Here is an 8,931-nt window from a genome sequence, read left to right as displayed (position 1 = left end):
GCCGTTTATTGAACATGGACACCAGCTTATAAAGGCAGAGCAGAAACCCTTCTAGAAGAAAGGGTGGAGACTGGGAGGAGTATCCAAGGAGTGGCCAATCAGGGTAACAAGGGGCAAAACTTATCGAAACAGGAACAAATGAGAAACTCTCTCTAGGCAGTACTGCTGCAGCAGGGTTGGACAAATAAGGAAAGGGTTTACATAGAACCAGTAGGAGAAAGGGTAACAGGGATACAGAGAAGGGAATCACACATTCTCATAATAAAACATATTATGTCAACAAGAGAATAATTGTACAACTAAGTAAAACACTGGAAACAAATACTCTCAGGGTTATGATGATCATATCTTGACCATGAAAGCATAGGTGCACTCTGAGATGATGTCTTCCTCTTCCTCCGATCTCTCCCCATTAAGTTTCTTCCACCATTTGCAGGACTCCCTTGGGACACCTCCAACACAGCTTTTTCTTAATTTTCCTGAAATTCAACTGGAATAGGTTTTCATGTTTGGAACAGATTGCTGAGTCATCTCCCCCTTTTTTTCCTGGCCCAGCTCATTAGGTATATTCCCCGTCAAAAACCGGAGGAAAAAATAGTAACGAACATAAATGTACTGTTTGGATTTTATCTGTGGTTTTGTGGGGGTTCCTGTGTCCTGCCTGGGCCAACTCACACTGACAGTTCAGTGGCACAGCAAAGCCAGGCTTATTCCCCGCTCCACAATGCAAGAAGAAACCAAGAGCTGAGTGCGAGTTGCCTTGTAACAGAACAAGAGTCTGACAAAGGAGGAACTGGCTGAGCTGTGACTCGAGTCTTAAACTGAATAAAAGAACAATAAAGGGCTCTCTTCTTTCCTGGAAGAGCTTTGGGCATGTTTCAGTGATTAAAGGGGTTCCAAAAGGGCTGGACAAGGACTTTGGACAAGGGCCTCGAGTGACAGGAGAAGGGGCAAAAGCTTCCCACTGCCAGAGGGCAGGGCTGGATGGGATATTGGGAAGAAATTCTTCACTTTGAGGGTGATGAGGCATTGGCACAGGTGGCCCAGAGAAAAGTGTGGCTGCCCCATCCCTGCAAGTGTTCAAGGTCAGGTTGGACCTGGGCTAGTGGAAGGTGTCCCTGTCCCTGTCCCTTGCGGGGGTGCGGGAATGAGATGAGCATTAAGGTCCCTTCCAGCCCAAACCTTTCCATGGCTCTATGACCTCAGGACTCTATGACCTCATGTCTCCATGGCTTTGTGACCCACTGTCTCCTGGGGGTGGGGTGGGTCCGTTGCCTGGCAACAGGAGTTGTGATGAAGAGGGGCACGTGCAGCGCAGGCCCCAGTCCGTCGAGGGCCGAGGAAGAAGGAAGGAGCCTTCTGGCGACTGACCCGCTTCCTCATCGCTTTGGCTGATTCATTTGATCAGGCTATTTGTTCTGTCATTTTATCAACCCCTTTGCTTATCCCTGTTACCACCCCTATTGGTCTCCCCTTTTATCATTCCTATAGGTCATCCTTTTTAGAATCCCTCTAGGTCATCCCTTTTAACATCCCAATATATCATCCCTTTTAGAATCCCAATAGGTCATCCCTTTTAGAATCCCTATAAGGCATCCCTGTTATCATCCCTGTAGGTTAGACAGTTTATCATCCCTATAAGTCATCCCTTTTGGAATCCCTATAAGACATCCCTGTTATCATCCCTATAGGTCAGATAGTTTAAAACCCCTATAGGTCTTCCCTTTTATCATCCCCATAAGTCATCCCAGTTATCATCCCTATAGGTCATCCCAGTTATCATCCCTATAGGGCATCCCTTATATCATCCCTATAGGTCATATATTTTAAAATCTCTGTTGGTCATCCCCTTTGCCATCGCTTTAACGCATCCCTGGCAGATCCTGTCTGGCAAGGAAGGGTTTTATTTTTGCAGACATGGCAACACCCTTGGACACTCTCAGCCTCTCCCAGCTGCTGGATCTCGCCATCGGGATGCCCCAGAATGGAGCCGTCCACTTTGCGGCCATGAGGAAACTGCTGCAGGCCGTGCTGGGGCACCTGGACGTGCAGTACCTGACAGCCCAGGAGCCGTGGACGGGCGAGCTGAGTGGCCCCTCACTGGCTGAGTTGGCCATGGGCATGAAGGAAATGAAGCAGGAGATGGAATCCTGCAGGAAACTTGTCTCTGAGGTAGTGGCTCTTCCCAGAGCCCCTGGTGCTCCCCCACCAGTCAGTCCCTCCCACTTCCTCAGCAGTGTTTGACTCTGCCCTCGCTGCCCAGGCAGCGCTTGGGCCGCTGGCAGCGCTTCCTGGCCCTTGGGATGGGCTTCAGTGCTCTGGCACAGAGCCGGGCTCGGGCAGGCGGCACTGGGGCTCTCCCTGCTGACCCTGCCTGTGCCATGGGCTCCCCAGGGCAGGGCTGGGGGTCTTGGGGGACTTGCTGCCCTGGGGCTCACCCCCGAGAACCCTTTTTCCTAGACTGTCTCTCAGGAGATTGGTGCAATAAAGGCCGAACATTCCCGCGTGTCAGAGGACATCAGGAAGATCCAGGAGGCACAGGTCTTGTGCAGACCACAGTGGGGGTGAAGGTTGTGTTCCCCAGGGACACTCCCCAGGGGCTCATCTCTGACACCCCTTTCTCCTAGGCCATGGCTGACTCCAAGCATCTCCAGGAGATTGGCAAGTTAAAGGCTGCACAGTCTCTCATGGCAGAGGACATGAAGAAGGCCCAGGAGGAGCGTGACCAGGTGAACTGCTGCCGTCAGACACTTGTGGCTCTGAGGCAGCAGCCAGTGGCCTCAGCTCTGCCGGCCGCAGGCTCAGCAGCCCTGGCCCTGCTGGATGCATGGAGAGTGCTGCCCGCAGTGCCCTGCCAGCCTGGCCGAGCCTGACCTGCACTGTCCCCTGTGCTGGCCACACCATGGCAGTGGGCAAGGTCCTGCAGGTCCCCAGGGACCCTCCCCTGAGACTCACCCCAACCACCCCTCTCTCCTAGGCCATGGCTGACTGCCAGGATCTTCGGGAGGAGATTGACAGGATGAAGGAGACACAGACACACATGGAAGATGACATTCGGAGGATGAAGGAGGCACTTGCATCGGTGAGCTGCTGGCTGGTGTCACCTTTGGGCTCTTGTGGGGTACTTGAGTGTGGCTCCCTGAGCTGGGGATTTGGGCTCGGGCTGGGGACCAGGTGTGGGGCCCTTGGTCTGCCCTGACTCTGCCACCACTGCCCTTCCCAGATGAAGAAGATGGAGGATGACATCAGAAAGCTGAGGGAGGATATTGCCAAATGGAAAGAAGAGATCAGCAAGCAGATCACTCAGCAAATGGAGTAAGAGGATGGGAGAGGGTTTTGTACTCTGTAGGGCTGCAAGGAAGCCCAGGGGGCCTGGGAGCATCCTGGTTTGGGGGTACAGGACATTGCCCAAGCAGCGCTGGGGAGGCTAAGCCAGCCCCTGCCCCCATCTCGCTGGCCAGGTCCGTGCTGCAAGAGACAAAGAGTGAGCTGAAGAAGATGGAGGAGCAGCAGGAGATGAAGAATTCCATGCTGGAGCAGCTGGTGACTGAGACAGCCAACCAGCTGAATGCTCAGGTGAGGTGCTGGGGGAGCACTCCCACCACCCACCAGCTCAGTGGAGGGGTCCTGACGGGGTTCCAGCCACATTCCCCATCTGGCTGTGGCCATCGAGCCCCACGGCACCCAGGTGTGCTGGCTGCATCCATCCCATCTCTGAGTGGATTCCTTCTGCCCTTCCTGCAGCGGGGCGAGCTGGGGGAGATAGTGGGGACCATGCAGAGTACTTTGGGGAGGGGGCTGAAGGTATCTCCTGGCTGGCTGTGCTTTGCTGCAATGTGGGGGAGCCCCTCACTGCCCCAAATTGGCTTGGACTAGTCAGCAACATGGAAGAAAATTAAAGCCTTGGTGCAAATGTCCTGCAGACACTGAGGGTTTGTGGCCACTGGCTGAGTAATCCAGGTCTGTCCGTGCGGGGAAAACAGACTCCCTTTGCTCAGCACCACCTGTTCTTCCTCTCTGGAGCAGGACCAGCAGCTGCTGCAGCACATGGAGGAAATGTTCAGGAAGATTCAAGAAGACTGTGGCAAGCTCAGATCTGTCTCAGTGAGCCTCCAGACAGACTGTCAGATGAAGCAGAAAGCTATTGAGGTGGGTGGCTGAAAGTCCTGTGGGGTCAGAGCATCCCCCAGGCACACTCCAGCCAGGGGACCACAAGGAATCTGTCCCCCTGCCGACCTGCTCACAGCCCTGAGCTGGGTTCCAAGGGCCTTTCCCAGAGGATTTTGGGTAGGGGGAGCAGGGGGTGCTCAGCTGGCCAGGAGGCAGCTGTAGCCCTGCTGCAGTTTCATGGGATGCTTTCTGTGTTGAAAGATGCTGTTCCAGTCCTTGGAGAAGCTGAAGAAGGAAAAAGTAGATGAGCAGAATATGTTGACAGCAATGGACATGGTAGAGTCTCGAGAGCCCTCTGTGCCAGCCCAGGGCTTCCTGGGCAGGGTGACAAATGCCCCTTGAACCTTGGGGGCTGTTTGGCAAAAGTGGCCTGGGAGAGGGAGGATTTCCAGACCAAGTGCAGGTCCCTTGCCCCTCCACGGGTGGGAAGAACCCCATGGGGGTGATGGGGTGACCGGGGCCACCCTGCCCTGAAAGGAGCACGATGGCACAGAGGGAGTGCTTCTCCCTCTGCCCCTGACACGCCCTGGCCCTGCCTGTCATTCCTCAACCCTTTCCCCTCTTCACTCCTGCCTTTCTCCTCTGCCAGAAAGCGGACAAAGATGCCTTGGGCAGCAAAGTTGATTGCACACAGTTTGAGGCGAGCATGGAGCAAATGGACAAGAGGATGCAGGAGATGCAGGGCCAGGTGTCAGGACAGAAGCAGCACTGGAACGAGCTGCAGCAGAAGCTCAAGGACATGATGGAAAACAAGGTGAGCGGTGCCTCGTCCCTGCCGTGAGAAACTGGCACCTTTTGGTCTTGGCAGCCTGAGGCAGCATCCCTCTGAGGGTCCCCGTCCTGGATTTTCCCTGGAGCTGGCCATGACCCCCGCCAGGGCAGCTGGCTGAGGGTGTGCACCTGTCCACAGCTGGATCGCGGGGAGCTGAAGCATTTCCGAAAGCGTTTAGAGGAGATCTGGAAGGGGAACATGGAGGAACTTGAGAACAGGATCTTGGGTGACAGCGCTGCTGGGATGAGGAAGTGAGTGGGATGGGGATGGCAATGGCTTTGGGGACAGCGATGGTGCTGTTCCCTCCAGCTGTCCCAGACAGTGCCCATGTAGTACCCTGGCACTGCACCAATTTAGCCACCAAAGGAACCGTGGCGATGCTGATGAAGCAGCTGCACCTTCTCCTTCCACCAGCAGCAGGTTCTGCACAGGAAAGGAGGCACGAGGAGGGGGCAGCTGTGGGGCAGAGCCCTCCCAAAGCAAACTGGGCTGTGGCTGCAAAGGCTTCCAGAAGCAAGGCTGGGAGATGGGCACTCCTTCCCCTGGCAGGGGTGTGACACGCAGCGCCCCAGGGCTGGGTGGTGCCCTGCCCTCCTGGCCAGGCACAGGGGGGTCATTAGTGCTGGTGAAGCGCTGCAAGTGGTGCAAGGGCTGCTTGGGATGGCAGTGTGGGCCCTGTGCCCTTCAGCTGGCACCGGCCAGTGGGTTGGGGAATGGGGAGAAACCAGGCCCCACAGCCACGGTTGGCCCTGCAGACGCCGTGACTCCCTGCAGTGCCGTGCCCGGCACCTTGCTGCTGCCAGTGAGCCGCTGCCTGCGGGTGGGCAGGGCTGTGTCCCCCCAGGAGCTCAGCCAGCCCTTTTGTCTCCCCCTCCTTAGGCAGCTGCCAGTCCCTTTCACGTGCCTGTCCTGTGACCGCCCGGTCAAAACGCAGGTTCCTGGCCCGTGAGTATCACCTCTGCTTCGGGGGGCTGCGTGAGTGGGATGGGGCTCAATGGCTGCCAGGGGTGACCCGCTGTGCCAGGCACAGGGTGAGGGTGTCTGCTTGGGAGGGTCTGACCCTGCTGAACCCCCTCCTCAAAGCTGCCCGTCCGGAGGGAGTGTGAGGCCTTGTCCCCAAGGGCTGCCAGCAGCGGAAACTGTGATGTACAAGGCAGTGGGTTTTGGGGTATTACCCCCAGCAGGCGTGAGTTGTTTGTCCCCTGTCACCCACCTGTGGCTTCTGCCCTCCACAGGAAACCCGAGACACTCCCGTACTTGAAGCCGATGCCCCCCAGCAAGGACCCACAGCACAGCCAAAGGTAGGGAGTTGGGTGCCTTGTGTGAAAGGAGTTCCATGCACTGCCCTGTGCTGGGCACTGAGCATCCCTGTGCCCCATTCCACAGGAGACCAGTGGTCAGTGGCAGGGTCCCTCGAGTGCCTCAGACCGGTGGGGACCCTGAGAGATTCAGCCACGCGGTGCAGCGCATCCAGCCTTGCCCCCGCCTCAGTGCACGACTGCAGGCCCTCATGACACTCCCCAGCAAGGTAGGGAAGGCACAGACACAGCAGGTGTGACTGAGGCTGGGAGGGTGAGGCTGAGTATCCAGGGGGAATCTGTGCCTTCAGTTACCCCAGGGAGAGCTGGGTTGGGAGGGTTGCTGGGGGAAGCTGAATTGAGCCCAGCTGCTCTCTCCTTCCCAGCCTAGTGTGATCAAGCTGCTGGGCAGCACTGGCAACTTCTCCCTGGGCCAGGAGGACCAGCCTCCTGTGGTGGACACTGCACAGGATGAGCCAGGTATGGCCCTGTTAGGGCACAGGACAGGAAAGGGAAAGGGGACAGGTTGTCTGCTGGGGAGCAAGCAAAGCTTTGTGTGCAGAACTGGGCAGGCTGCCATGGGGGTCTCGGGTCTGGAGTTGGATGGAAGAGGCAGAAGCAGGAGGGAGCAGGAGCACTGGTGGATGGGGTGACTGGGATTGGAGGTGGAGCAAGGTGGGGGGATGGCCCTGGCCAGTGTGGGACAACAGCTTGTGTGCTGGTGGGTGGGGATCAGCAACCCCAACCCTGGGGTCTCTGGACAGGCAGGTGTCCCTGCTGCCTGCCACATCCTGGGCTGGCAGCGCTGCCCCAGCCAGGGGCTGCCCCTGGGAAGCGGGGAGCTCACCCTTGTCCCTCGTCCCCAGGCCCTTCCACCTCACGGGACCACCGGCCAGCCACGACCCATGGCCACGTCTCCCGAGCACCGGCGCTCGTCCAGACACTCCGGCCCCGCCAGACGTCGTCAGCCCCCAAACAGCTGGACAGGACTGGGTGCCCAGTGCTCGACAAGGGACGTCTTCTCAGCAGACACAGGACTTTGTGAAAGCTGCCCTCAAACAGATGACTTTTTGGTTTTATTAGGTTAATAAAAAACCCATAAAAATGCAGACATAGCCTGGTCCCACCAGCCTCTCTCTTCCTCAGGCTCCCTGATGCTCCTCAACCTTTCTCCTCCCTCCTGTCTCTCTGCCACCAGGCTGAGCACAGGAGCAGTTCCAAAGGCAGGAGGACCCACAGGCACAGGGGGGACATGGGGAAGCCACGCTGAGCAGGGGTCCCCCCTGTCCGCACTCCCGCAGAGCTGCACCATGTCCCAGCAGAGGAAGACCATAAGCCCAGACCAGTGCTCTGCTGTGGGGGTGAAGCACCATCTGTGCAGGGATGCTCGTCACACGGTGGTGGGAATAAAACGTAGCTGAAAGTGCTGCAAATTACATGGAAGTGACAGTTAATTAAACACTCAGAATCCAGAGACAAGTCCAGAAGATTGTCGCGTTGAGGATGAATATGCATATCCATGGCTAGTAAACACATTTATCATGAGCAAAGAGAGCAAAGCCAGGCCTATTCCACACTCCACAATGCAAGAGGAAACCCAGACATGAGTGCGAGTTGCCTTGTAAAAGAAGAAAAGTCTGACACAGCAGAGGAGGAACTGCCTTAACTGTAACTTAGCTGTGATCCAAGAAAGAAAACCCTGACCCTCCGTCTCTCATGTGCAGTTGCTGTGCCACTCTGGGCACTACGTGGGCAGCACGAGCTTTCTGCGCAGGCACATTTGTTGTGGGAGAATCTTAATCCGTATTGAATTTTGGCAGCTGGAGGGCACATTTGAGCGCAGCTAAACTGCAAGCGAAAAACTGCGGTTCAACCCAGGAAAGAAAGCCCTGACCCTCCGTCTCTGGTGTGCAGTTGCTGTGCCACTCTGGGCACTTGGTGGGCAGCAAGAGCTTTCTGTGCGGGCACCTTTGGTCCGGGAGGAATCTTCGTCCATATTGAATTTTGGCAGCCGGAGGGCCAGTTTCAGGGCAGTGCTCATGCCAGCGAATGACTGGCCTTCCACCCAGGAAAGAAAGCCCTGACCCTCCGTCTCTGGTGTGCAGTTGCTGTGCCACTCTGGGCACTAGATGGGCAGCAAGAGCTTTCTGTGCGGGCACCTTTGGTCTGGGAGGAATCTTCGCTTGTATTCAGTTTTGGGGAGGTGGGAGCGGCAATTGCAGCACAGGGCTGAAAAAAGGGAACAGCAGCCCTTTGCCCCAGGACAGAAAGCCTGTGAGTCTTGTCTTTCAGGTGCAGTTGGTGGGGCAGCCTGGGCAGTCGGTGGGCAGACATTGCTTTCTGTGGTGGCACCTTTGGTCTGGGAGGAGTCTTCATCTTTCACATTGGATTTTGGCAGTCATAGGGCGCTCCTGCAGGCAAACCACTGCCGTTCCACCCAGGAAAGAAAGCCCTTACTGTCCATCTCTCAGGTGCAGTTGGTGGGCCACTCAGCACTACATGGCCAGCAAGAGCTTTCTTTGCTAGCACCTCTTGTCTGGAAGGAATCTTTGTCCATCTTGAATTTTGGCAGTCGGACTCATCTAAAGATCTCTGGAATTACTGGTCTCATTTGTTTATTTTGTGAAGAAATATCAATAAACATGGAATTTCTTGGAACTCAAAGGGAAATGGGAAGGGAGGAGTTCACAG

The 8,931-nt window shown here is 56.3% G+C and overlaps 1 protein-coding gene across 1 annotated transcript; it reads left to right on the top strand.

The window, feature by feature from the left end:
* Positions 1–1,812: 1,812 nt before the first annotated feature.
* On the top strand, positions 1,813–7,349 carry LOC116796755 (glutamine-rich protein 2-like). The gene is made up of 15 exons (XM_032707628.1): positions 1,813–2,172; positions 2,461–2,541; positions 2,628–2,729; positions 2,978–3,082; positions 3,224–3,315; positions 3,462–3,576; positions 4,027–4,149; positions 4,372–4,446; positions 4,760–4,924; positions 5,081–5,193; positions 5,822–5,887; positions 6,178–6,243; positions 6,329–6,470; positions 6,627–6,720; positions 7,107–7,349. The coding sequence occupies exons 1-15, from the start codon at positions 1,918–1,920 to the stop codon at positions 7,283–7,285; spliced, it is 1,773 nt and encodes a 590-aa protein (XP_032563519.1). The 5' UTR covers positions 1,813–1,917; the 3' UTR covers positions 7,286–7,349.
* Positions 7,350–8,931: the final 1,582 nt, after the last annotated feature.

Source organism: Chiroxiphia lanceolata, chromosome 20 (genome assembly GCF_009829145.1).
Source record: "Chiroxiphia lanceolata isolate bChiLan1 chromosome 20, bChiLan1.pri, whole genome shotgun sequence".
Classification (NCBI taxonomy): Eukaryota; Metazoa; Chordata; class Aves; order Passeriformes; family Pipridae; genus Chiroxiphia; species Chiroxiphia lanceolata.
The sequence above is the reverse complement of the archived record's forward strand: the minus strand, read 5'-3'. Positions and strand labels throughout refer to the sequence as shown.